The sequence below is a fragment of the Acanthochromis polyacanthus genome, chromosome 2, assembly GCF_021347895.1.
Source record: "Acanthochromis polyacanthus isolate Apoly-LR-REF ecotype Palm Island chromosome 2, KAUST_Apoly_ChrSc, whole genome shotgun sequence".
Taxonomy (NCBI): domain Eukaryota; kingdom Metazoa; phylum Chordata; class Actinopteri; family Pomacentridae; genus Acanthochromis; species Acanthochromis polyacanthus.
The window spans coordinates 13,058,393-13,081,362 of record NC_067114.1 but is presented as its reverse complement, the minus strand read 5'-3'; the positions used below and the strand labels follow the sequence as shown (position 1 = coordinate 13,081,362).

The 22,970-nt window shown below is 39.2% G+C and overlaps 1 protein-coding gene across 9 annotated transcripts in view; it reads right to left on the bottom strand.

The window, feature by feature from the left end:
• Positions 1-653: 653 nt before the first annotated feature.
• Positions 654-22,970, bottom strand: part of znf280d (zinc finger protein 280D) — a 43,015-nt gene continuing 20,698 nt past the window's right edge. For 4 of the 9 annotated variants that reach the window (XM_051937051.1, XM_022212997.2, XM_051937059.1 and 1 more), the window contains 18 exons: positions 18,731-18,863; positions 13,517-13,641; positions 13,191-13,396; positions 12,989-13,088; positions 11,983-12,207; positions 11,824-11,898; positions 11,593-11,702; positions 10,637-10,824; positions 7,273-7,430; positions 7,079-7,179; positions 6,846-6,992; positions 6,282-6,416; positions 5,949-6,184; positions 4,726-4,866; positions 4,568-4,636; positions 4,369-4,484; positions 4,249-4,273; positions 654-2,653 (listed from right to left, as the gene is read on the bottom strand). In XM_051937051.1, coding sequence (XP_051793011.1) covers positions 2,278-2,653; positions 4,249-4,273; positions 4,369-4,484; positions 4,568-4,636; positions 4,726-4,866; positions 5,949-6,184; positions 6,282-6,416; positions 6,846-6,992; positions 7,079-7,179; positions 7,273-7,430; positions 10,637-10,824; positions 11,593-11,702; positions 11,824-11,898; positions 11,983-12,207; positions 12,989-13,088; positions 13,191-13,396; positions 13,517-13,641; positions 18,731-18,863 — 2,666 coding nt within the window. In that variant the 3' untranslated portion in view covers positions 654-2,277. Of the gene's footprint in view, positions 2,654-4,248; positions 4,274-4,368; positions 4,485-4,567; positions 4,637-4,725; positions 4,867-5,948; positions 6,185-6,281; positions 6,417-6,845; positions 6,993-7,078; positions 7,180-7,272; positions 7,431-10,636; positions 10,825-11,592; positions 11,703-11,823; positions 11,899-11,982; positions 12,208-12,988; positions 13,089-13,190; positions 13,397-13,516; positions 13,642-14,111; positions 17,236-17,262; positions 17,407-18,730; positions 18,864-22,970 lie in introns of those variants that run through there. The other 5 variants (XM_022212998.2, XM_051937074.1, XM_051937076.1 and 2 more) reach the window with 5 other exon arrangements.

Below are 22,970 nucleotides of genomic sequence, written 5' to 3'. Positions count from 1 at the left end.
CATTTTCAACATTTTTTGGGAAATCTTTGAACACTTTTTGGTGGAAAAAAAGAACGGTTTATTAAGAACATTCACAATTTTTTTTGTGAATGTTGTTAAAGAAAATATCAGGAGTTTTACTGATATATACTTTATGTGCTGCCAATCTTGGCCAGGTCTCTCTTGTAAAAGAGATCTTGGCTCTCAATGGGACAAACCTGGTTAAATAAAGGTTATAATAATAATGATATATATGTAATCACTGTAGATATTTTAAGAATGTTTTGAAAATATTTACAAGAATTTTCTTGCCAAATTTGGGGGATTTTTTAAAAAAATTAAACTTTTAAGGGAAACTTTTAAGGAATTATTGGAATTTTCCTGAAGGTTTTGCAAATTTTCAGAAATTTTAGGATTTTTTTCAGACAAGGAAACAATATTTTTAGGTGCCTGTAAATGAAGACAACAGAGGGTTAAAAAAAAGTTTCAGCTTCACTCGTAACCACTGTCAACTGGTTGTCTGTATTTCTCACATTTTCCTCTAATAAGCAAGCCTGTAACTAGCATGAAGGCTTACATCATGACAGATGCGACTGAGTGCTAAGTAAACTTTACCCTCAGAATCTGTCCTGACTGCTTTAGATGGCATCATTTACAAAAAATAACACCTACAGTCTTGTATTAAAGATTTATTTACATAACCAACAACAGGAAAATGCTGTTCTAGACCCAGTTTGTAGATCTCCATGGAATGCATTCAAAAACAGATTCGGTGGGTTACATTAATAGTGCCATCATAGATGTATATACATTTGCAGACTTGCCCTACAGCTCTAATGTATGTACAAGTGAAAACCCTCTTTAAAAACCTACAAAATGACCACTTACTTTTCACGTATTAAGCCACACAAAATGAAACAAATGGCAAAGTATAAAATACTCCCACAGCTACAGGGAATTTTTCTTTTTTTCAGTAAATGAAAAATAAAAGGCAACTTAATCAACCAACATTTGGGGCATGAGAGTTGGTCAATGGATTTAATCAAACCGAAGTATCATACCAAGTACCTACGCAACCTAAGGTACACAACAGTCTCACAAGCCAACACAGCTGAACAACAAAATCTACATTGGCTCACCGTGCTCCCCCTCTAAGCCACACATTTCACAAAGATGACATTCCTTTGAGAATAAAATTTGATGCCAGTATTTTCTACACATGTACTACTGTATTTCTTCTGATTTAAAGCAGGTGTTTGAGTGTTAAGATGATTCTATTCTGAGATGTTCAAAACCAGCAGGAAATGAAGATAAAGGTGCTACATCGATTTTTTTTCTGTCACAATCAGGAATCGTCTGTAAACCATGTAAACATTTCAGTGATGACATGTGTTTTTGTTTTTGGTACAACACCACCAGATTAATAGAAAAAGGAGCAGCTTAGAGATCCTATAAAAAAAGTACATATTATACAACAACAGCAAACCACAAATGAAAGAAAGGAAAAAAAAACGTTGCTCATCTAAAAGCCCAAACTATCTAGTACAGCTTGAATAAAAAAAAATAACAGTGCAAAAAAATGTTCACTGGTGAAAATGGCGCCCAATCTGCTTAAACAATTAAAGATAAAATTACTTTATTTTGATATAGTTTTAGGGGGACCACATGCATAGTTGGAGCATGTACATTCTTTGCCACTCTGCATGACTTGTGGAAAATGTGGTGGCGTAAAACAGTCAAGGTCGCAGCCAAATTTATGTGCGTTTAAGCAAATTTAGAAAAAAACATGATTAAAATAAAATCACCTGACAGGCATCAGATATTGAGAGTGCAGCCAATCAATACACTTCTAAAGGACATTGTCCCCCACTTTAGGCGTTAACTAGACTTCATATGAACATTTGAATCTTTAAAGAAATGTGAAATGAGCCAAAGTTTTTTTTTTTTTTAAAACAGACAGTCTGGAGTCAGTCAAGGTACAGAATAATTCAGCAACTGCACAGTATTTATCCATAAAGTGTAAAGGGAAAGAAAGAAGACTTTCGTGGACTTTTTTGTATTCATAAATATTCAGTTTTTTTTTGACATATAGTGAGGCAATGTAACTTTCACAGAGTAAACAAAAACCTGTGATAAAATATTCTATCCAGTTGTTAATCCATCAGAACACATGAATCTGAAGGGGATTATTAACAGCCAAAGCAACGCCATTGGTTTGATACTTGTAAAAACTTTTTTTTTTAGTTGTATACATTTCCGTCTTATTTTTCGTGTGCGATGTTTAGCTGATGTACAGGTTCAATCTTGTGTAGGTTGTTGTTCCTCGGTCGGAGTCACAGAGGTGGAAAGCTGATCTCCAACATCTGGGGTCTCTGAGGTTCCCACCGACTCATCACAGATACCCACAATGCTCTCTGATGCGCAGGAAGACGATGAATCAGGCTGCAGCTGCTGTACGTCTCCTTTAGAGGAAACTTCAGTGGCACTTGTTTCTGTAGGACCTTTTTCTTCATCGCCTGCTACTAAGATCGGCTCTGATGCTGGCTGCTCAGCAGATAGACTTCCAGATGTGACACTTCCAGCTTGTTTCAAGTTCGTTTCCTTTGGACTTTGGCCAGATGTCGATGTCAGGAAGTACACTTGGACTTTTGATGGCTGCCGCATGAGGAGATGCCTGGATGAAAGGAAGAGGGCAGCATAAAAACAACACATTTCACATCAACATGCAGCCAAAATGCTGTTAATGGTATTAACAAAAGTTTAATGTTTGAAATAAGTAATGGACATTAGGAAAAGCTAGTGTGTGGTTAGTAAAAGTGGAACAAAGGCCAAAATATAGGGACCATATTGTTATGTTATCTTAAAGGGGCACTCCATCTACTTTACACATGAGGGCTGAGTAGTTACAATCAATCAAGGTCCATGCCATTCAGCATAGGCGATCATTTCTCTCCATCTAATCTGATCTTTTGCTTTCTGCATTGTGACTGTTGCCCTTTCCATGTGTAGCCATGATGTCAGTGATGTCAGTCCATCTATCATTTTCATTCTCTGTCTGAATCCTCCTCTCTTCCCATCAATTTTTCCAGTTGTGATAATATATTCCAGGGTCTCTTTAATTATGTGTCCAAAAAATGTTGCTTTCCGTTTCTTAATTTTGTTCAGTAGCGTATAATTTTTGTTTAATGTTTTAAAAACATCTTCATTGGTTATTCCGGCCATATAAGACACACGTAGCATCTGTCTGTAAAACCACATCTCTGCTGTAGTGATTTTGTTTGACATTTATTAGTATCACTAGGGGCCTAAAAAGACAGTCATGTAATGTAATGTCTGAGCAAAATCACCTAACAGATGTCATTAGGATTATCTCATCTTGGGGTGAGTCAGGTCTGAGCAGGATCGAGTGCATATTGATCAGATTCTATGTCTCATTTGGTCTGTATTTGCAGCTTGATCAAAAACAGTGAAACACCAAATGATCTCTTCAATTTCTACATAATTTACTGTTATTAGTGTTATCTGTGTACGATGAAGGTCTATACCAGTTCTTTGGTTGACGATATTCAGTCAAAATGCTGCAGACGCACAATAAAAAGCTCAAAGGCATTAAGTCAACAACTGACAAAGGAGAATGTAAACTGAAAACAGCTATCCAATGCCAGTGTCTTCATAGCGAATGTTAATTTTCAACACCGTTATGCCTTTATCCTATTTTTCTCTGTGAATGTGATAACTCAACTGTATACTGATATACTCCAGGAAGTGAACACATTCTGTAAAGTTAATGAATATGAAGCCCGCGTCAGACGTGACCTCTTTTACATTAATCTAACTGAAAGAAAATTGTTCTGTAATGTCCAATATCTCATGTACAGTAAATATGGTGCACACGGTGTCTCTCTCTGTGCCATTATGTGTGAAGGAAGCACTGAGGACCAACAGTACAAAAGCTTCAACAGATGGATGAAGGCACCAAAATTACTTAACCCATGTCTAAAAAGTGCTTCAGAGTTCAAAACAAATGGTGACGTTGCATCATGGAAAGCTGTGGGGTTTAGTGTCTGTGGCACCTGTCAGAATATCTCAGGATGCTGCTTCTGTTTGGGCATTTTAAAAATAGCTTTATTCAAGTTGCTTCACCTTACAGATGTGCACTATAAACTCACAAGAGTACCCCTTTAAGAACTGCATAAATGTTTTTGGTCTTCATTTCATACAGAAAAAGATAAACAATGAGATGCAATGTGGGTCGAAAATTCTACTCACACTCGATCTTTGGCTTTGATATCTGCTGGGTAAAAAAAAAAAAAGAAACAACCTTTTCAAGAAACTCGTAACACTAAATACTGCTCATGACTTAGGCGGCGCTGAAGGACAACAACTAACCTTTCTCCTGAATGACTTTGCATGTGTGATTTGGTCGATCACTTAAATGTTTGGTCATCAGGTCACCGCCTGATGCATCCACCAGGAGATCACAGTTGAGGCAGACGAGGGTCAGTCTGAAAGAAAAAGAACATTCTCATGTTCTGTTGCAACTCTGAATTTACTCAGGTGGAAAACATAACTTAAGAAGTGCTCCTACTTTAATGCCGATGAATTTTTCTTGTGATCCATTTTCAAAAATCTGTTTTTGGTGATGGTGCTATGAAATCTGATTAAAAAGGCAAAGAAAACTTGTCAGATACCAACATCAGACCTAAAAAGTGACTCAAATATTGACTCAAATCAAGCTTTACACACCGGATCATATGATTCCCAATGGCAACTTTGCAGCTCGTTCGGTATTTACATGCACCACAATTTGAAACCATTGGGAAATGAGAGAAGAAGTGGTCCACTTGTGTGTTGCACTCGATGCAGGTGAAACATCCTCCACTGATGCTGAAAACACAAAATGTAATCATACGGTTAAAGCTGATGTTTTAACACTGACAATACTTTCTTTTCAGGAATCCAGACAGATTTTAAGATAAAAGGATGAATTATGCGTTTCATTACAGCAGACACACAAACTGATAACTAATTACCTCTTAATTGTCTGCAGGCTCATAATTTTATTCCACCAGTCTGAACTCTTCTCTAACACCACTACATTATACTCCGTCTGATCTGCTTCAAAGGCCATATCATGTGACTAAAGGCAGCGTATTGTTTTTGATTACTGAGCCCAATTAGCCAAATATCACACTCATTAATTTTTTAAAGAAAGGAATTCTGCTTTCCACCATATTATATTTAGCCGGCCTAATGGAGAGTGTCCGGAAAATTAATTGAAAACACAATTAGCTACTTTGTGTCTTGCCAGGCTTTAATAACGTCCATTAATTTGCTCCCACCCTGTCAGGAGAACCCAGGAGGTGGGGCTCTGTGTTAGCGGCTGCGATGGGATTCAGAGGACTCAAAGCTGAACTAGTCTGGGGCTACAGATGCAAGAAACAAGGGCACATCTCAGATCTGAAAATAAATTATCTCCACATTGCTAAAGATCACAGTGAAAACATTTCTTTCATTTATACAATAAAAGGGTAAAGACGTTAAACCTTTTGATAACATTCTATCAGCTCAACCAGCATGAAGTGCTCCTCCATCAGAACCAACTGGTATTACTGTGTCACAAAATGTCTGGATTTAATTGGACAGCTCCATCAGACTCTGGTGTAATAGTAGCAGATGTGGAGCAGCTACAGAGGTCCGGTCAGCTCACCTCTAATTCCACACATTTTCAAACTCACCTGACAACTTGAGGAAAGTGGACTTTTAAACATCTTTCTTTCATGATTTGAAAATTTTGCCCTTTTTACAAGAAACATTTATGAAGCAGGTCAGCGTAAAACCAACAACAAAACAGTAACCAAGCCAAAAAATACAACTAACTACAAGCGAAACTTGATGTTTGTTGATTCTAATTTCTGATTTGTCGCTGCACTGTTTGACTGCTGTGTGGTGAAAGCTCAGATAACCACCTGAGGTTCCTCAGTGACAGGTTGTGCTTGGAAGTTCGCCCTTCTTGCTTCTTGCTCTGAGTCGTTTTGGCTTTTCCCACTCCGGAGACGGTTGATTTAGACTTGGACACACCGACTAGAGGTTTGGATTTGAAATCATTGAAATTTGCTGTTTCTGGAGTGACAATAAAGCCTGATCGATCAGGGGAGGCTGGCAATGCAGGTGTCTTCCCCGTGAGGGAGGCTCGGATGGTCACCTGGAACAATAACACAGTTAACTGACAATGAATTGAGCTTGTATAAATCTAAGACCTCTGTAAATGTTAAACTGATGTTGTTAAGACTGGACCAGACCTTTGTACCCGGAGGAAGACCCTCCAAGGCTTTGGGTTTTCTAAAAGTCTTGTGGACATGAGTCCTGTGCTCCACTTTTTCCTTGTAGGTGAGGAAATTCAGTCTGCATTTTCCACAGCGGTGGATCCCTTTTTTCTGAAACAGAAAAAACATCACAGTGCAGAAACACAAAAACGTGATTAATAAGTGTTGTGACTGGAGGCTAATTGATGACATTTTTCATTTGGATTCACTGAAAGACCATAACACGTATGAAAGAAACTACTTTCATTGCTATTAATAGAATGGCAATTAATTTTGTTTGGTTCCAACTCTACCATATTTATTGCTCCTTTAGGGTAGGTGAAGAGAAGCAGCTTTTATTGTCGGCGTTTTATGCATTACAGTAAGGTGCTCAGCAGACAACCAAATCCATCCAGACTTGTAGTTAAGAGTACAAGGCAAAAGTGAGTTCAAACTCGTAAATGTTGACAAAATTAGGAATTTTCCGTTTTAAAGGAATTGCTCTATATCAGCTATGACTCCAGATATCATCCAGTTCTATCAGAAATGTCGTTCTTATACCTGATGTTTCATGTAGTGCTGCATGTATATGTGACTTGTTCTGAGCACTTTGAGACAGAACGGACAGAGCAGGTCTTTTGTGTTTTCATGGACACTGCGGAAATGTGTCTCCACATCTGAGAAGAAAGACGACCTGTAAGTGCACACCTGTGGAATCAGTAAAGCAGAATTTCAGTATCAGTGACTGTTTCTCTGGAAACATTAAAGCCATGACTCAGTGGGGAGTAACGGACCTGGCAGACGTAAGGCATTTCCCCGGGTTTGTGGTTCCCCTTCATGTGTTCCAGGAGCACCTGCTCTGACTCAAACGCCAGCTCACAAATCTTGCAATTGGCTAAAAAGGGAAACGGAAGAAAATTACAAATGGCCACAAAGTGTCTGACTAATGTTCATGCCAGACTGAGCTGCACAGATCATCATCTTATACTTGAGGATTCAATGGGGCTGTGAGCGCTCTCGATGTGGCACTGCAGCTGGAATGGAGTCATGTACTGCCGGTAGCAGTGCTGGCAGGTTGTGTGGCTTTCCCAGCTCTCACTGTTCTGCTTTTCCAGCTCCAGGTGGTGTTTCATATGGTTCATGAACCTGAAGGGAGGGTGGAGGCACACACAGAACACAGAAACGTCATGTAAACCTTTCACACGAGCAACCAGCCAGCTTTTCCCTGCAATGACACCCAGCGTAGTCTTACACATTCATAACAAGAGGAGCACTAATCTCTCATCAAAACGAAGACTACTGGCAACTTTGCAATTAGTAAAGTAGAAAAGGTGAAAAGAGTGAATAAAATGTGCAATTTTAAGTATCTCTGTCCAAAGCAGAACAGACAAAACACCTCCATCCACATAAAATGAAGAATCTTCATAAAAAGCCGCCTTGTTAACACAATGATGAACAAATTTAATGATTGTTTAATTAACAACAGGATAAAGCAATACAGATGAATGGTTGTTTGAATGTTCAACTACTGAAATTAAAGAACATTACTTCAATCAATTACTAGCTTAAATCTACTCAGGGAATAGATTCTGAGCAGCCTCCAAAGAGGTTCACTAGCACCAATATGAAAAAAATTGACAATAAAAATAGCAATTAATTTTTTAACCAGGTTTGCGAAATAGGGTTTCAATTATTCAAGCATAATAGACATTTTCCTTCATCAAATGTTAAAATATAACTGGTAAAATTGATACATTTCTGTCAAATAAGGTAACATTGACTCATAGTAACGAGCTTCCACTGTTGAGTTTGTTTTCAACTCTGTCACTTTAAATAAGCACGCTCCGCTTAAAACATCCCCCGCCTTCTATATAGTGCCTCTAAGTGCAAGAAATAATAATATATACTGGACAATACACCTACAAAATGATACATCTTCACTACAATAAAAACAATCAGGTCAAGGTTGTACACCAAAAAAGGCAGATCTACATTATGCACAGGTGGCGTTGGTCCAATATGCATGAAATCCTTCAGGTAGTTTCTGACATATGCTCCAGAAACAGAATGAAAAAATATTTGAAGTGCCTCACAATGACCTTGACAATAAGGTCAAGGTCATGCACTTGAAAAAGCACATCTACATTACTAACAGGCTTAGTGTGCGCAATATAAAGGAAAACCTTCAACTGGTTAGTCAGATATGCTCTGGAAACCAAAAAATATTTGAAGTGCCTCACTGTGACCTTGAAAATCAGGTCAAGGCCATGCACCCCAAAAGGCACATCTATACTATATAGAGATGGCCTGGGTGCAATATGAGTGAAATCCCTCAAGTAGTTTCTGAGATATGCTCCGGAAACGAAATGTGGACATACGTACGAACGGACGGACGTGCCCACGCCAATATCCCCCTCCGTGCCTGCGGCCGGAGGGGGATAATAAAAAGTTATCAGCACAATACTAAGATGTTCAGTAATTGCGCATTTTCTTATTTTGCCTGCCATATGCACCATTTTAATCTGTTAATCAAAACAATGTGTGTATTTGGTGAGGGCACACAAGGCTCAAGGAGAACGGAATTTAACAAAATTAATCATAAATGATGGAAAAAAATCTTATGACACATGCAGTCATTTCAGGAACATTTCTATTTTAAAAAGGGAAAATAGATGCATTAAACCGAAATCGACATCAAGCAGTGTGGGGAAAACATTAAATATTCATGGTCTGTGTACATGCAGCGGTTATGGTCCAGGTCCCAAAGGTTTTTAAGATAAATGAAGTATTCTCCTTGCACCTCACTTTCTAAGCATGTATAATAGCCGTTATAATATCAGCAATTACACAAAGATTTTGGTTTTGCCTAATGATGTAGTGCCCTGCGGATGCAGCGAGCACCTCCACAGCTACCTGCCACTGCTGCCCTGACGAGGCACGGCCCATTTTTCAGCCCGTACATTCTGCTACCTCAGCTCCCCTAATAGAAATTTTTGTGTGGATGAACTGTGACCTCAACCGTGAGACTGTGTCTGCAGTACAAATGTGTTTCCCCATTAAAAGCAGCTTACAGAAGCTTTTTTTTGCAATGCTCTGAAGCAAAGTTATTTAATCAAAGGAGCAGTTCTTACGCCACCTAAACTAGCAGCCATTTTTCATCTTTAGGCCCATGAGGGAAAACGATCTGATGCCATCATCCATCTGAGAGGAAAGCTGCAGTTAGAGCACAGGAACATGTCCACACTTTCTCTATTGGCACTGGATGGATTTCTCCTCAGCAGTCCCAGTCTGCCTTTTGAGAACATATTCATTACTGCATGCGGAAAGTTTTTGGCAGAAGAGTCGATGATGACAAAAACAAATCCTCGGGTCGGTAAGTTTAAAACAAAACATAGGCTGCAAGTAGAATTTATCGCAAGAAATTTACACTACACATCAAAATAGACTTAAATCCACATCGACATCTGGTAATTCAACTGCTTAGACCAGAGGTGTCAAACTCATTGTGGTTCTGGGGCCACATTCAGCCCAATTTCATCTCAAGAGGGCCGCACCAGTAAAATCACAGCAAAATAACCTATAAATAAATAAACTCCAATGTTTTGTTTTAGTGCAAAAAAAGGTGTCCTGAAAATGTTTACATTTAAGAAATTATCTTCATACAAAACAGTATGAACAAACTGAAATTTCTTAAGAAAAATAAATTCAATTTCAACAACATTATTCCTCAGTTACACATTACAACTTACAGATCACAGAATGTCTACAAAGGAACACATTCAGTCGCAGGTATCTGAAACTGAATGATAAAGTATTTTACTTCATGATCAAAATGGCAAAAGTCAGACAAAAAAGAGAAAAAAAACAACAAAAACAAGACAAAATATTACAAAAATGAGACTAAAAGCAACAAAAAAAATAGACAAACGACACAAAAAACAACGAATAAAGCGAAACACAAAATGACAAAAATAAGACAAAAAGCACAAGCAAGACCTAAAGGAAACATGAAACGACAAAAACGAGAAACAAAACAACAAAAACATCAGACAAATGACAAAAGTCTGACAAAAAAAAGACAAACAACAAGAACAAGACAAAATATCATAAAAACGAGGCACAAAATGAGCTATCTAGTATTTTACTTTGTGATCAAAACAATTTGTCTTGGTCTAGAAATTATTTTAAATTTACAATTTTATAATCTGCAGTTAATGTCTTGTCTGTAATTTTTACAGTTTGAGGGCTAGATTGGACCCTCTGGAGGGCCAGTTTTGGGCCGCATGTTTGACACTCCTGGCTTTCAGCTCTTTTCCCTCAGTGTCAGTGGGCAGGGAAGCAAATGATCCTACCTGATATTGTTCTTCAGAACTTTTAAGCAGCTTTGACATTTGAATGTGGTGTTGGTCTTCGGTGCCTCTTTCCTGTGCGTGTCTCCCTCAAAGCGGCCGTAGTAGAAATCTGAGACCAGCATGATGCGCTTGTTTGCATTAATGTTTTGGGCTGATGGAGATGTACTTCCTACATTTGCACTGCAGCTCTGAAATAAAAAGACATTTTAAGACTCCATATTAAAGGATGATTAATTAAAGCAAAGATGTAAACAAACCAAAGGGATTTGTACACAACAAATTACATCTGATGGTTTTTATGTATTAAAACATACCTGAAAAATAAAGTTAATGTCATTTTGCTTGCAAAATAAAGTGGATAAAGTTGGAAAAAAAAAATTTTGTCAGTCACATCTAATGTTTGTTCATATAGCATGTTTTTGTAGGAGGACACGGGGAAACGCTTCATCAAAAAGCCCTCCCGTGTGTTTAATTTCTATGGCAACCATATCTCAAGACCATTTCCAGTTTAACTGCTGTCCTGTGATAGGCTGGTACCGCTCCTTGTGATAATTCCTGTCTGGCATTTCATGCAGCTCAGAATGAGACACAGCTAGAAAAAGCTTCTCCTCATTTTCTTGGTTGTCAGGGCGACGAGTCCTGCCCACATGATTGGTTGCTACGAAAGGAGCGACAGTGATGACATCAGCGCCTTTCTGAAAAGTTCAGAGCTCACAAAAGAAGCAGACCTCTCTGAACAAAGATGCTGGGTGCAGCACTTCTTGTCTAGGTGACAACAGACACTCTTCATTGGGAACAACTAAAAAAAGCTGCTGTCCCTCAGAAAAAATGGCACATGGACACTCATCATGAAACAAACCATTTCCAACATCACTGTTTTAACTATCTTTCCTGCTTCTATCACTTTTTATTGTTAAATCCACCTCCCAGTGACGGCTTCATAATGATTCACTCACCATCAGATGATATTTCATGGCCTCCTCTGAAATTATTTCTTCTTGACAGTTTGGACATTTTTTCTTTATGATGCCATTCTCCACTCTGACAATGACTTTTGCTGGTGCAACTGAAAACAAATTAAATATTACAATTAACATGATACAAATGCCCAACAACAACTAATATGTTTACTGTCATGAGATTATGAAATGTTATCAACACAAATTTCTCTACAAATATAAACTCACCCAAGTCTAGTTTGGATCTTTTTGCTGCGCTGTCCATTTCCTGTGGGGTCAGTCCTCGTTTGACTAAACTCTGATCTGTACAAAATCAAAGAATACAAATACATTTCAGTAACTGCCAGCTGATTGAACATAGAAAAGTTAAAACATTACAAAAATGACCTCTGTTATTGCTGTTGTCCTTTACAGGCAGCGAAAACGTCTGGAGAGCTTGAGGGATGGGTCGGTTGGGCTGCAGCTGACCAGGCTGTGCTGAATACACAGCAGGACTCTGGACATTAGTCAGAGTCACAACGTTGTTGCTGATTTGTTGCACCTGAGGCCTGTGGACAGCACCAGGGATGACTGTGGCCGGAGAGACCTGCTGAAATAACGACTGCTGGCCAGCTGAAAGATGGAGGACACAGAAATGGCATTAGCAGATAAAATTTACAGTCACTGATGAGAGTACAAACAGAGCTGTTATATCTGACTTTCATTACAGTTATTATGGACAAAAGAAATCAGTGACATTACTGCAGTAACTATAGAAGCTTCATGACTGTAACTTTCATGAATATCTACATACAGTACACAGCAGGGGTGATTACACCGCTGTACGAATCCTTTAATTGTCAAATGATTCTAATTGTATCAGCCGACAACGAACTTGATTAATGAAAACATTTTTGGCAAATGCTTTCATCCGGCTTGCGCCAGTCCAAGAATTTCACCTCTAGCAGCACAATAAGGCTGCTGCTCACACTCACACAAAGACACATAGGGACAACATTAACTAAAATCATGAGACGAATAATTCATCATTCATCAAAATCAAATCCATAGCCAAAAATTTCTTTCTGTGTTATGAAGCATTCCCACAGTACAGGTCTTTTCAGTTTCTACAAATGTTTAACTGTCAAGCATTAAAGCTTCTCTGGTGTTTTTGTCTCTTTCTGGTAAATGAATAAACCACAAATACAAGTGTAGGGAGGTGGAAAGAGAGTCTGAAACTATACCTGTACGGTGTGCTGTGTCTATGTTGGAGTCTCAACCAAACAGTAACTGATGCTGGATTATTTAGGATATTATCATTCATAACATGATGCCAATATCAGATTTTATTGTTATCGTCAATACTGGTGTATGGCCACACCCCTACTCAGAAGTCCATTATACTCAGGTTTACCTGGTACGATGGTAAACGATGTCCCGGGGGGATACTGGGTCCCAAGAGAGGCAATAAACTCATTGTTGTTTGCCAGTTGTGGAGAAGTGACAATAAAGCCCTGAAAAAAACAATGAAATCCACATTAAAATGGGGTTTGCTGTCATTATATGAGTGTTATGCTAAATATTCAAATATTAAAAGCATTCAATACCAATGATACCTGGTTATTAACAATAACAGGCTGTGGAGTGACGGTGGTCAGAGTGGGTGGGGCAGCGTTCACTGCATTTCCAGGTATACTCAGTGGCAGCACTATTGGTGAGGGGCCCACAGCAGGCTGCACAGCGGGGCGCTTGGTTTCTGTTTTCGCCACAGCGTTCCTCTGAGGAGGTGGAGGATTGGGCTTTGCATCCTTTTGGTTATTAGCTGCAAGAACATAAGAACATTTGTCTTGACATGCCTGTACACTTCAAACACTGAGCAATCATTGAAGCTTCAATATCTCAATAATCAACAAACTTAGATGTAAAATAAGCTTCGACGTACAGAGCACTCCAACAAAGATGGGCTCATCGTCATCATCATCTATCAAATGAACTTCAGGAGCTTGTTTCTGCCAAGGCTCCAGCTCCTCCTCCACGCACTCCATGAAAAGTTCAGACATGGTGAACCTGCAAGAGAAGCACCTCTTAGAATAAATCCTAAACAGTACTACAAACATGATATTTCTACTACAAACAATGATCAAATACATGCTATAAACATTTTATTTCAATCACAAAATCAATTCTGTGGCATCTAAAGTGAAAAGTTAAGCTGATTGGGAATGTTGGACATAAAATTTTCAGCTTTAACAGTGTAGGTTAAGCACAATACATGACAAGAAGATACAATGGAAAAAAATAAGATTTCTAGAGGAGGAAAATTAGACAACATTAATGGTTAAAGAAGACATTTTGACACATCATAGCAGGAACATCAACAGATCTAGCCGTGTTGGTTTCAGGGTACTGCAGTATTATCACCTGCACTCGAGGTGTTTCTAATGAAGCCAAAACATGAGCTGTCCTTAAGCACTAAATCTTAACAGACAGTTTTGTTGAATTCACGAGCTACTGATACAACTTAAGACAACACTTACATAGACACAGAGGTCAGGTTACTGGCAGAAATTAGATTAAGGTGTGAAATTGGAGGATGCATTTTCTGTCTGCACTGAAATAACAACAACCTGCTTACAGTAAAATCTGCACTTGGCAAACAGCTAGTCCGCAGCATCCATTTCTACAGTAATAAACTAAGCCTGGCACAGATATATGAAGTCTGAAAGTGTCTTTCTGTTTGGAGCATTTTAAAAGGGAGAAGCCTTAACCATGTAAAATATTTTGTTTCACAAGCTGCTACCCATACTTTCACTTCACACCAATATTCTGGTCCTCCATAATATGAAGGCTAATAGCACTGGATGTGCAGCACCACAGCTACAGTTTTTGTCCCAGGCAGCAGACGTTCTATTTGAGATCAGGTGAATACTTACATTTAGGGGAATTAATGCGAATGTTAAATATCCACAAAAAGCAATCCATGTTTAACCTGTTAGACTTATCTGTTGTCTTGTGCTATACATCTTTCAGCAACAGAGGACATATATTCTTAAGAAGAAACTGCTTCCTGATCCATTTACCCCAAAAATGAACCAGACAGTGTCGTCTGCCAGGCAGCAGAAGCCAATATCATGTTACAGCATTAGCGGAAATACAGTTTGACAGGACAGTGTTCAGCTACACGACACAGAAAGGCTCACTTATGCTCTGAGAATTCAGTTGAACAAAATAATAGAATCAAGAAGACTGCTTCTAAAATCCATCATAAAGAAACTACTAACATGAAACGACAAGTGTGTAGAGTTGTATCAGTATATTTGATAATTTCCCAACAAAGGAACAATAAAAACAACACCAGATACTGATTAGACAAAATAAGAAGGAAAAAATAAACAAACAAAAACCAAACCCATTAAATACTAATCAAGACATTCTGTCCAACATGCTAGCAAACAGCTATAGCCCAGCAAACATAATATTCACTCCACAAAGGCAGCAGGGTTATGTGACGATCATACGTGGATCCTTCCTTCTTTCCTTCAGTTTGTGCACAACATGAATCAGAAACGGACAAACAGATTTGGGTGAAATTTTCAGGGAAGGTCAGAAATTACAGGACCACCTCATTAGATTTTGGCAGTGATGTGGCTTATAATCTGGATCCACGGATTTGTTAAGGATTCCCCAATAGCAGAAATAGCGGCCAGCATGACGTCACTGTAACTATGACAACAAGTGAATGCTCAGCTGTCGCATCAATTCAGGCGGCCCTACATATTTCGGTCAAACAGTTTGGCATCCGTACATAACTTACAGATGCATAACACACGTCTGTACTCGGCGCAAGGCAGTTCTTTTATTTACTTGTTTATTACTCGGCCAAGGAACGCAGCTGAGTTGTGTGGCATACGTGAATCCGTCTGATAGCAACATTACTCAAAAAAAGAACAATGGAATAGAACGAAATTTTCAGGAAAGGTCAGAAATGACACAAGGACCAAGTGATTACATTTGGCAGTAATGTGGCTTATAGTCTGGATCCACAGATTTGTTAAGGATTTCCCACTGAGACAGCAGCACAGTGTCACTGTAACTATGACAACAAGTGAACACTACTACTGCTGACATCACATGATTGCAATTCTATTACAAATCCACTGCTGTAGACTTACTGGAATTGATACAAGGAACAATTGATAAAATTGTAGGGGTGTTTCCAAGTCCCATCAATTCCTGCCACTCACTAAATATTGAGGTCAGGTGATTTGGTATTCGTGCATAAAGTACACATGCATAACAGGCCTGTGTTCAGTGCAAGGTCAGGGAACGAACAGTCTTGCCGGAGCACTGCGCCCTCTGACTACTTGTCTTGTATTACTATATATCTGGACTCTTATTTCTGAACATTTGATAAGAGACAGTCCAACGTTGTCCCTCATTGACAAACATTGTTTTGGTCTCCAGTTCCATACTTTGTAGCATTCCAAATTCTCCACTACACCCACCAACAACTAATTAAAGGTACTGTCTAATTGTTGTTAACCGTTATTTTAATAAAGGTGTGTCAGCATTTTCCCCCCTGAACCCACTGCTGCTGATGTAAATTTAAGGCTCATAAAACCAAAACAATGGACTGAAAAAAACAAAAAGAGGTAACCAGAGATTAGTGGTATTTCTCTACAGATCTATCACAATAACTTTCACAACACATGCACTCATTTGTTCCTCTGTCACTGCAAATCATTTCAGTAGACAATTAAACTTGCAAACATGTATAATTAACAAGCCTCCAACACAGCACTAACAGTGTAATATACAATAATCTTCTCTCTTGCAACAGCTATCCACAGCTTGCATTAGATATGCGCAAATGGTTTTAAATTAAACTATATGTGACACAGGCTGCAATATTTATGATGGTTAATCTCAACTGATCAGGAATTAATCGATTAAGGCCCATTATTGGAACAAAGCTGTTCAACTGCTTTCCAAGATGGCGACAGAATTGATTCCTGATGCTGCTGTCAAACCTCTGCTCAGAGACACCATTTCTTTCTAGAAATACAGGCTATTTATGACACTAATGGCATAAGCTTGAACTGCATCAGTAACAATAATAGCTTGTGTGACAGGGGATACCAATAAACCAGCACATTTCTGATGGTAAAGCAGGATTTGGTGAAATGATGGGAGGATAAGCTGCTGTTTTGGTTTAAAGCTAGCTAACCTCAGTGCACTAACACTGTCTCCTTTACAATCAGTTCCTAAATACACATATAAAGGAATACATTAAAAGAATGCAGGCATTTCTATGAGAATCTGCCACTAGACAACATTTGCAAATGGTATGCTAGCTACTAGCTACTCCACATTGAGCAGCGCTGTGTGCTATTAGCTAACCGAGGCTTTTCATTAGCAAGGCTGCTAATGCTAACATGCATGTTTTCCTATTCTTCCTGCTCTTCAACCACTGCACAGGAATGACGCTTTAAATACAAAATCGCATGCTAAACCTTCTGCACGCTCTATCTACAAATCCTCATATCATTACGTTGCGGGACTTATCGATTATCGATCACAGCGACCAAACATTAGCGGAGCTCCGTTAGCATGCTCTCAGTCTGCTGGATGCTGGGACAAAGACTGCAGCCAACAGTTTGGTGGTGCAGGGTTTGTGTTTCAGCCTACCTCTTTCACACTCAGCCCCCGGATTTAAGGGCAGGGCCGTGTCTAGAAAGCAGTTTCAGCACAGTCCTTGGCCTTGGGATGATGGAGCTAGTGCGGGGAGGGGGGGAAGTGTATCACCGGCCTGAGGCGGCGGAACTGCTCGGGTTGCTCGGACCAATCACACCGCCGCACTTCCTCTCCTGTTAGGAGTGCTTCCCGGGTTTTCCCACACAAACTAGTCTCCTGTGTGGAGTCAAATGTACCTCTATTTTGTTCTACAGGTCAAGAGATTTAATCATTCTGTACATTTAAACTCAACTTCAGACATAATGGATGAGTTGTGAATAGGTTTAAATGAGCCCAGTTGCAATTACACTGAGGATTAAAGACAAACATAAAAAATCTGACACAAGACTCAGATTTAGACAGACTTTATTAATCCTCAGAGGGAAATTCTGTTGTTACTGCAGCTGGACTTCAACAAGGGACAACACAGAATATTAGAGACAGGTATAAAGAGAAGGTAACAAAAGAAAAGAAAATGAGATAAGAATATAGAAAATACAATAAAGAAAGAAAAAAAATCACAAATATACAAGACTGAAATAGAAGAAATGTGTAAATGAGAGTGTGCTTAGATGTGCAAGTGACATAAGTAGGTGCAGATAAATTTGGAGATGTAATGAATAACATTTAGAATGTAAAGTGTCCAGTATGTACAGTGGTTTAATCAGCAGGCAGAGTGATAAGATTCCTTTTGTGATCTGCCAGACATATTAAAAAGTCTTATTGCTGTGGGAAGGAATGACCTCCTGTGCCGTTCCTTGGAGTAGTGGGGTTGTTTCAGTCTGTTGCTGAAGCTGCTCCTCAGATTGTCTAGTTTTATGGAGGGATGGATGGTCTTGCATTCCCTCATCCATCGACCATGTCAGTGTGGGTTGATGACATGAGAAAGTGGACGGAGATCTCATATGGCGACATTTTTAACTACTTTGTGCTATCCCTGGGTGTTGATGGTGTGGCTATGAAAAATTATAAGAGCACAGAGGTGTACCAGTACCTTCATAGTGGCAAAGTTGGTCGTGAACTGCTGCACACAGAAGTAGATTACGTGTTTTTAAAAGCAGACGTGAACCCGAGCCAGGCCAGCAGTACGAGTCACTTGGCGTGAGTGCTAGTTAGCAGTAGCAGCACGGTGGAGATGACGGGATGCTCCTGCATCGCTGGATTAGGACAGTCGTGCAGTCATGCAGCCTCAGTATTATGGAAGGTAAAAGTCCTACACCTTACTCTTCTTTTTGTCATGACTTGTTTTGCCATCATTGTTATTATTATAATTACTGAAGAAAAGTTTTCTCTATTAAAAAAACAGTGGCGCTTGAGACAGTAATATTTGTTGCTTTTTGCATGTAATACATGCTTAAAGTTGTGGTTCTAACTTCAAAATATTTGAAACTATGAACTATTTATTTCTTACATTGTTACTTACCTCTTCAGATGGAGTGATGATCTTGTAGCATAGCTGTGTTCAGAGACAGACAGATCTTCCCACTGAGTTTCCACATCACAACGTGGAGGTATGTGAATGTGGTCATCCTTCTCCTCTGCATCCTTGACACTGACTGTCATATCCAAGTTACAAAAAACACAATGAAAATGTTTTTTTATTCGGAATTAATCTTCAACCAGAACATCCACGGGTCATGCGAGTGTTGCTGAGGTCCACCATAATGACAAGTAGTACAGACTAGCAAGAATTAAAAATACTGAGACTGACATACGTTGCAAACTTTAAGTCTCACAAATACCCAGAAATAATGTAAGCTACATTAGGACTGATCACAGTCTTCAAAACCATCATCTGAATAAAATTTAAAATCTAATTTTAGAAACTGTTTCAGTGAATTGTTCATAACTGATCATTAAATGTAATCACAGCATGGATCATGGGAACTTTAGGAGTTGGATAAAGTTGGAAAGATATTCACAGATTCGGACTTCCGGCATCAATAACTCATGAGATATATGTTGTCAAAACATAAATGATACCTCTTTCAAATCGTTAGAAGCTAGACAATGTGCGACAAGGCCAATTTTATCAAAAGTCGCTGTCTGTAAAGCTGCAGAAATAACATTGGCATCTACACACGTGGACAAAATTGTTGGTACCCCTCAGTTAAAGAAGGAAAAACCCACAATTCTCTCTGAAATCACTTGAAACTCACAAAAGTAACAATAAATAAAAATTTATTGAAAATTAAATAATCAAAAACAGCCATTACTTTTGAATTGTTGATTAACATAATTATTTAAAAAAACAAACTAATGAAACAGGCCTGGACAAAAATGATGGTACCTCTATAAAAGATTGAAAACTATTTGACCAGAGTGACATGATTAACTCAAGTGTGTCATTTAATTGACATCACAGGTGTTTCCAAACTCATAATCAGTCAGTCTGCCTATTTAAAGGGAGACAAGTAGTCACCCTGCTGTTTGGTGAAAAGGTGTGTACCACACTGAACATGGACAACAGAAAGCGAAGGAGAGAATTGTCCCAGGACATCGGAAAAAAAATGATAGACAAACATCTTAAAGGTAAAGGCTATAAGACCATCTCTAAACAGCTTGAAGTTCCTGTGACAACAGTGGCTCATATTATTCAGAAGCTCAAGACCCACGGGACAGTAGCCAACCTCCCTGGACGTGGCCGCAAGAGGAAAATTGATGACAAATTGAAGAGACGGATCGTTGGAATTGTATCCAAAGAGCCCAGAGCAACCTCCAAAGAAATTAAAGGTGAACTCCAAGGCCAAGGTACATCAGTGTCAGATCGCACCATTCGTCGTTGTTTGAGCCAAAGTGGACTTCATGGGAGGCGACCAAGGAGGACACCACTGCTGAAAAAAACTCATAAAAAAGCCAGACTGGAATTTGCAAAAATGCATGTTGACAAGCCACAAAGCTTCTGGGAGAATGTCCTTTGGACAGATGAGACCAAACTGGAGCTTTTTGGTAAGGCACATCAACTCTATGTTCATAGACTCAAAAACCAAGCAAACGAAGAAAAGAACACTGTCCCTACGGTGAAACATGGAGGAGGCTCAGTAATGTTTTGGGGCTGCTTTGCTGCATCTGGCACAGGGTGTCTTGAAAGTGTGCAAGGTACGATGAAATCTGAAGACTATCAAGGCATTCTGGAGAGAAATGTGCTGCCTAGTGTCAGAAAGCTTGGTCTCAGTCGCAGGTCATGGGTCTTCCAACAGGACAACGATCCAAAACACACAGCCAAAAACGCCCAAGAATGGCTGAGAGAAAAGCGTTGGACTATTCTAAAGTGGCCTTCTATGAGCCCAGATCTGAATCCCATTGAACATATGTGGAAGGAGCTGAAACATGCCATTTGGAGAAGACACCCATCAAACCTGAGACAACTGGAGCTGTTTGCTCATGAGGAGTGGGCCAAAATACCTGTTGACAGCTGCAGAACGCTCATTGACAAATACAGAAATCGTTTAATTGCAGTGATTGCCTCAAAAGGTTGTGCAACAAAATATTAAGTAATGGGTACCATCATTTTTGTCCAGCCCTATTTCATTAGTTTGTTTTTTTAAATAATTATGTTAATCAACAATTCAAAAGTGATGGCTGATTTTGATTATTTAATTTTCAATAAATTTTTATTTATTGTTACTTTTGTGAGTTTCAAGTGATTTCAGTGAGAATTGTGGGTTTTTCCTTCTTTAACTGAGGGGTACCAACAATTTTGTCCACGTGTGTATGCGCAGCTGGCGGTGTGACGAGTGAACAGGGACCGTCTGCAAATAGTAAAACCGCTGCAACAGCGAAAAAAGACACTTCACAAATATTCAATAACTTCAGTCTGATACACTGTAGAGCCACCAAAATCACTGTAGCCATGAATGGGCTGTGGCTGGTCATACTACAACTCTTGGTTTGGTGCTAAATTAAAAATAAGAATTTTAAGGAATTTTTATTATTATTTTATGAGTATTAAAATTCAATAACTTCACTCTTACACACTGTACAGTCACCCAAGTCTCTGGAGTCATCAATAGGCTCCTGTTGGTCATACTACAACTCTTGCTTTGGCGCTAAATGAAAAATCTGAATTTTAAGGAATTTTTAATTTTTTATTATTATTATTATTAGTAATAAAATTCAATAACTTCACTCTTACACACTGTACAATCACCAAAATCACTGGAGCCATCAATTGTCTGATGCTGGTCATACTACAACTCTTTGTTTGTTGCTAAATTAAAAATCTGAATTTTAAGGAATTTTTATGTTTTTTATGAATATTAAAATTCAATAACTTCACTCTTTTACACTGTAGAGCCACCAAAATCACTGGAGTCATCAATGGGCACCGGCTGGTCATACTACAACTCTGTTACGATCCAACCACTAGGGGTTGGCTGGACGCAACAAAATAACCAGGTGTTGTTGGTTTAGGTAAAGGGATTTATTGCTTAGTAGCAATAACGAACATAAAAGTGACAACAACAAAAAAACACAAAACTGGCGAGTGTTGCTAAATCAAAGAACGGAATAAAACAAAACGAAGGTTAACAGAGTTCCCAAATGATCTAAACCCAAAAGAAAACAACTAAACTCTTTAACCAAACTTAAATACAACAGCAACACCCACCACCAGGAACAAAAACTAATACCAAGTGTGCACAAAATGAACTAAACAAAACTGGTGTCTCACACTCACTGATTACACAGTTCACAAAGACTCTAAACACAGAGTGGCTTCTTCACTAAGATGGCAGGCTGCTAATTGGAGCCTCAGTCTCCGCTTGACAGTAGGCTCCACACCAAGGTAGCAGCCGCCAACAGAAACCCAAAGTGTCAGCAGAACACACCACGAGGATCTACCGACCGAATTGTCTGTAGTACCCAACCAATCCACCACAAGTACCTGCAGACCGAAACACATCGACATACAAACAAATTTTCACACACAAAAGAGGCACCGGGTGGACTGGTCATGAATACCAGCCACCCCGACTAATGCTATGGTGGCAGGTATATGCAGGTGTGGTGCTGGCTGCATCTGGTTGGTCACAGGTGGAGGGGAGCTGGAGGGTAGCCCAATCAGGAAGGTCGGAGGGCGGGGAGAACCGGATTGCTGTGCAGGTCGTTAGCTCTGGTGTCATCAGCTGGAATGGCTGGCAGCTGGGGTTCCAGAGATGCTGAAACAACCATAGCTGAACCCACACATGTAATTCTCCCCCACACAAAGGCCCAACAGGACATCACCCTCAGAAACCAGACGGCACAGCAACACTGGTGGCTGTAACAAACTCTATGTTTGTTGCTAAATGAAAAATATGAATTTTAAGGAATTTTTTTTTTTTTTTATTATTATGTTATTAGGGCTGCACAGTGACGTAGTGGTTAGCACTTTCGCCTTGCAGCAAGAACATCCCCGGTTCAAATCTCGGGGTGGGCCTGGGATCTTTAAGCATAGAGTTTGCATGTTCTCCCTGTGCATGCGTGGGCTTCCTCCCACAGTCCAAAAATATGCTGAGATTAATTGATTACTCTAAATTGTCCGTAGGTGTGAATATGAGAGTGATTGTTTGTCTGTATAGACCCTTTATTTGTTTACAAACATGGTGACGTTTTTTGTGGGCGGGGCTTATGCTGGAGGCAAAAGCAGAGCGAGAAGTCAAACAGGACTGGGAGTATTTAGT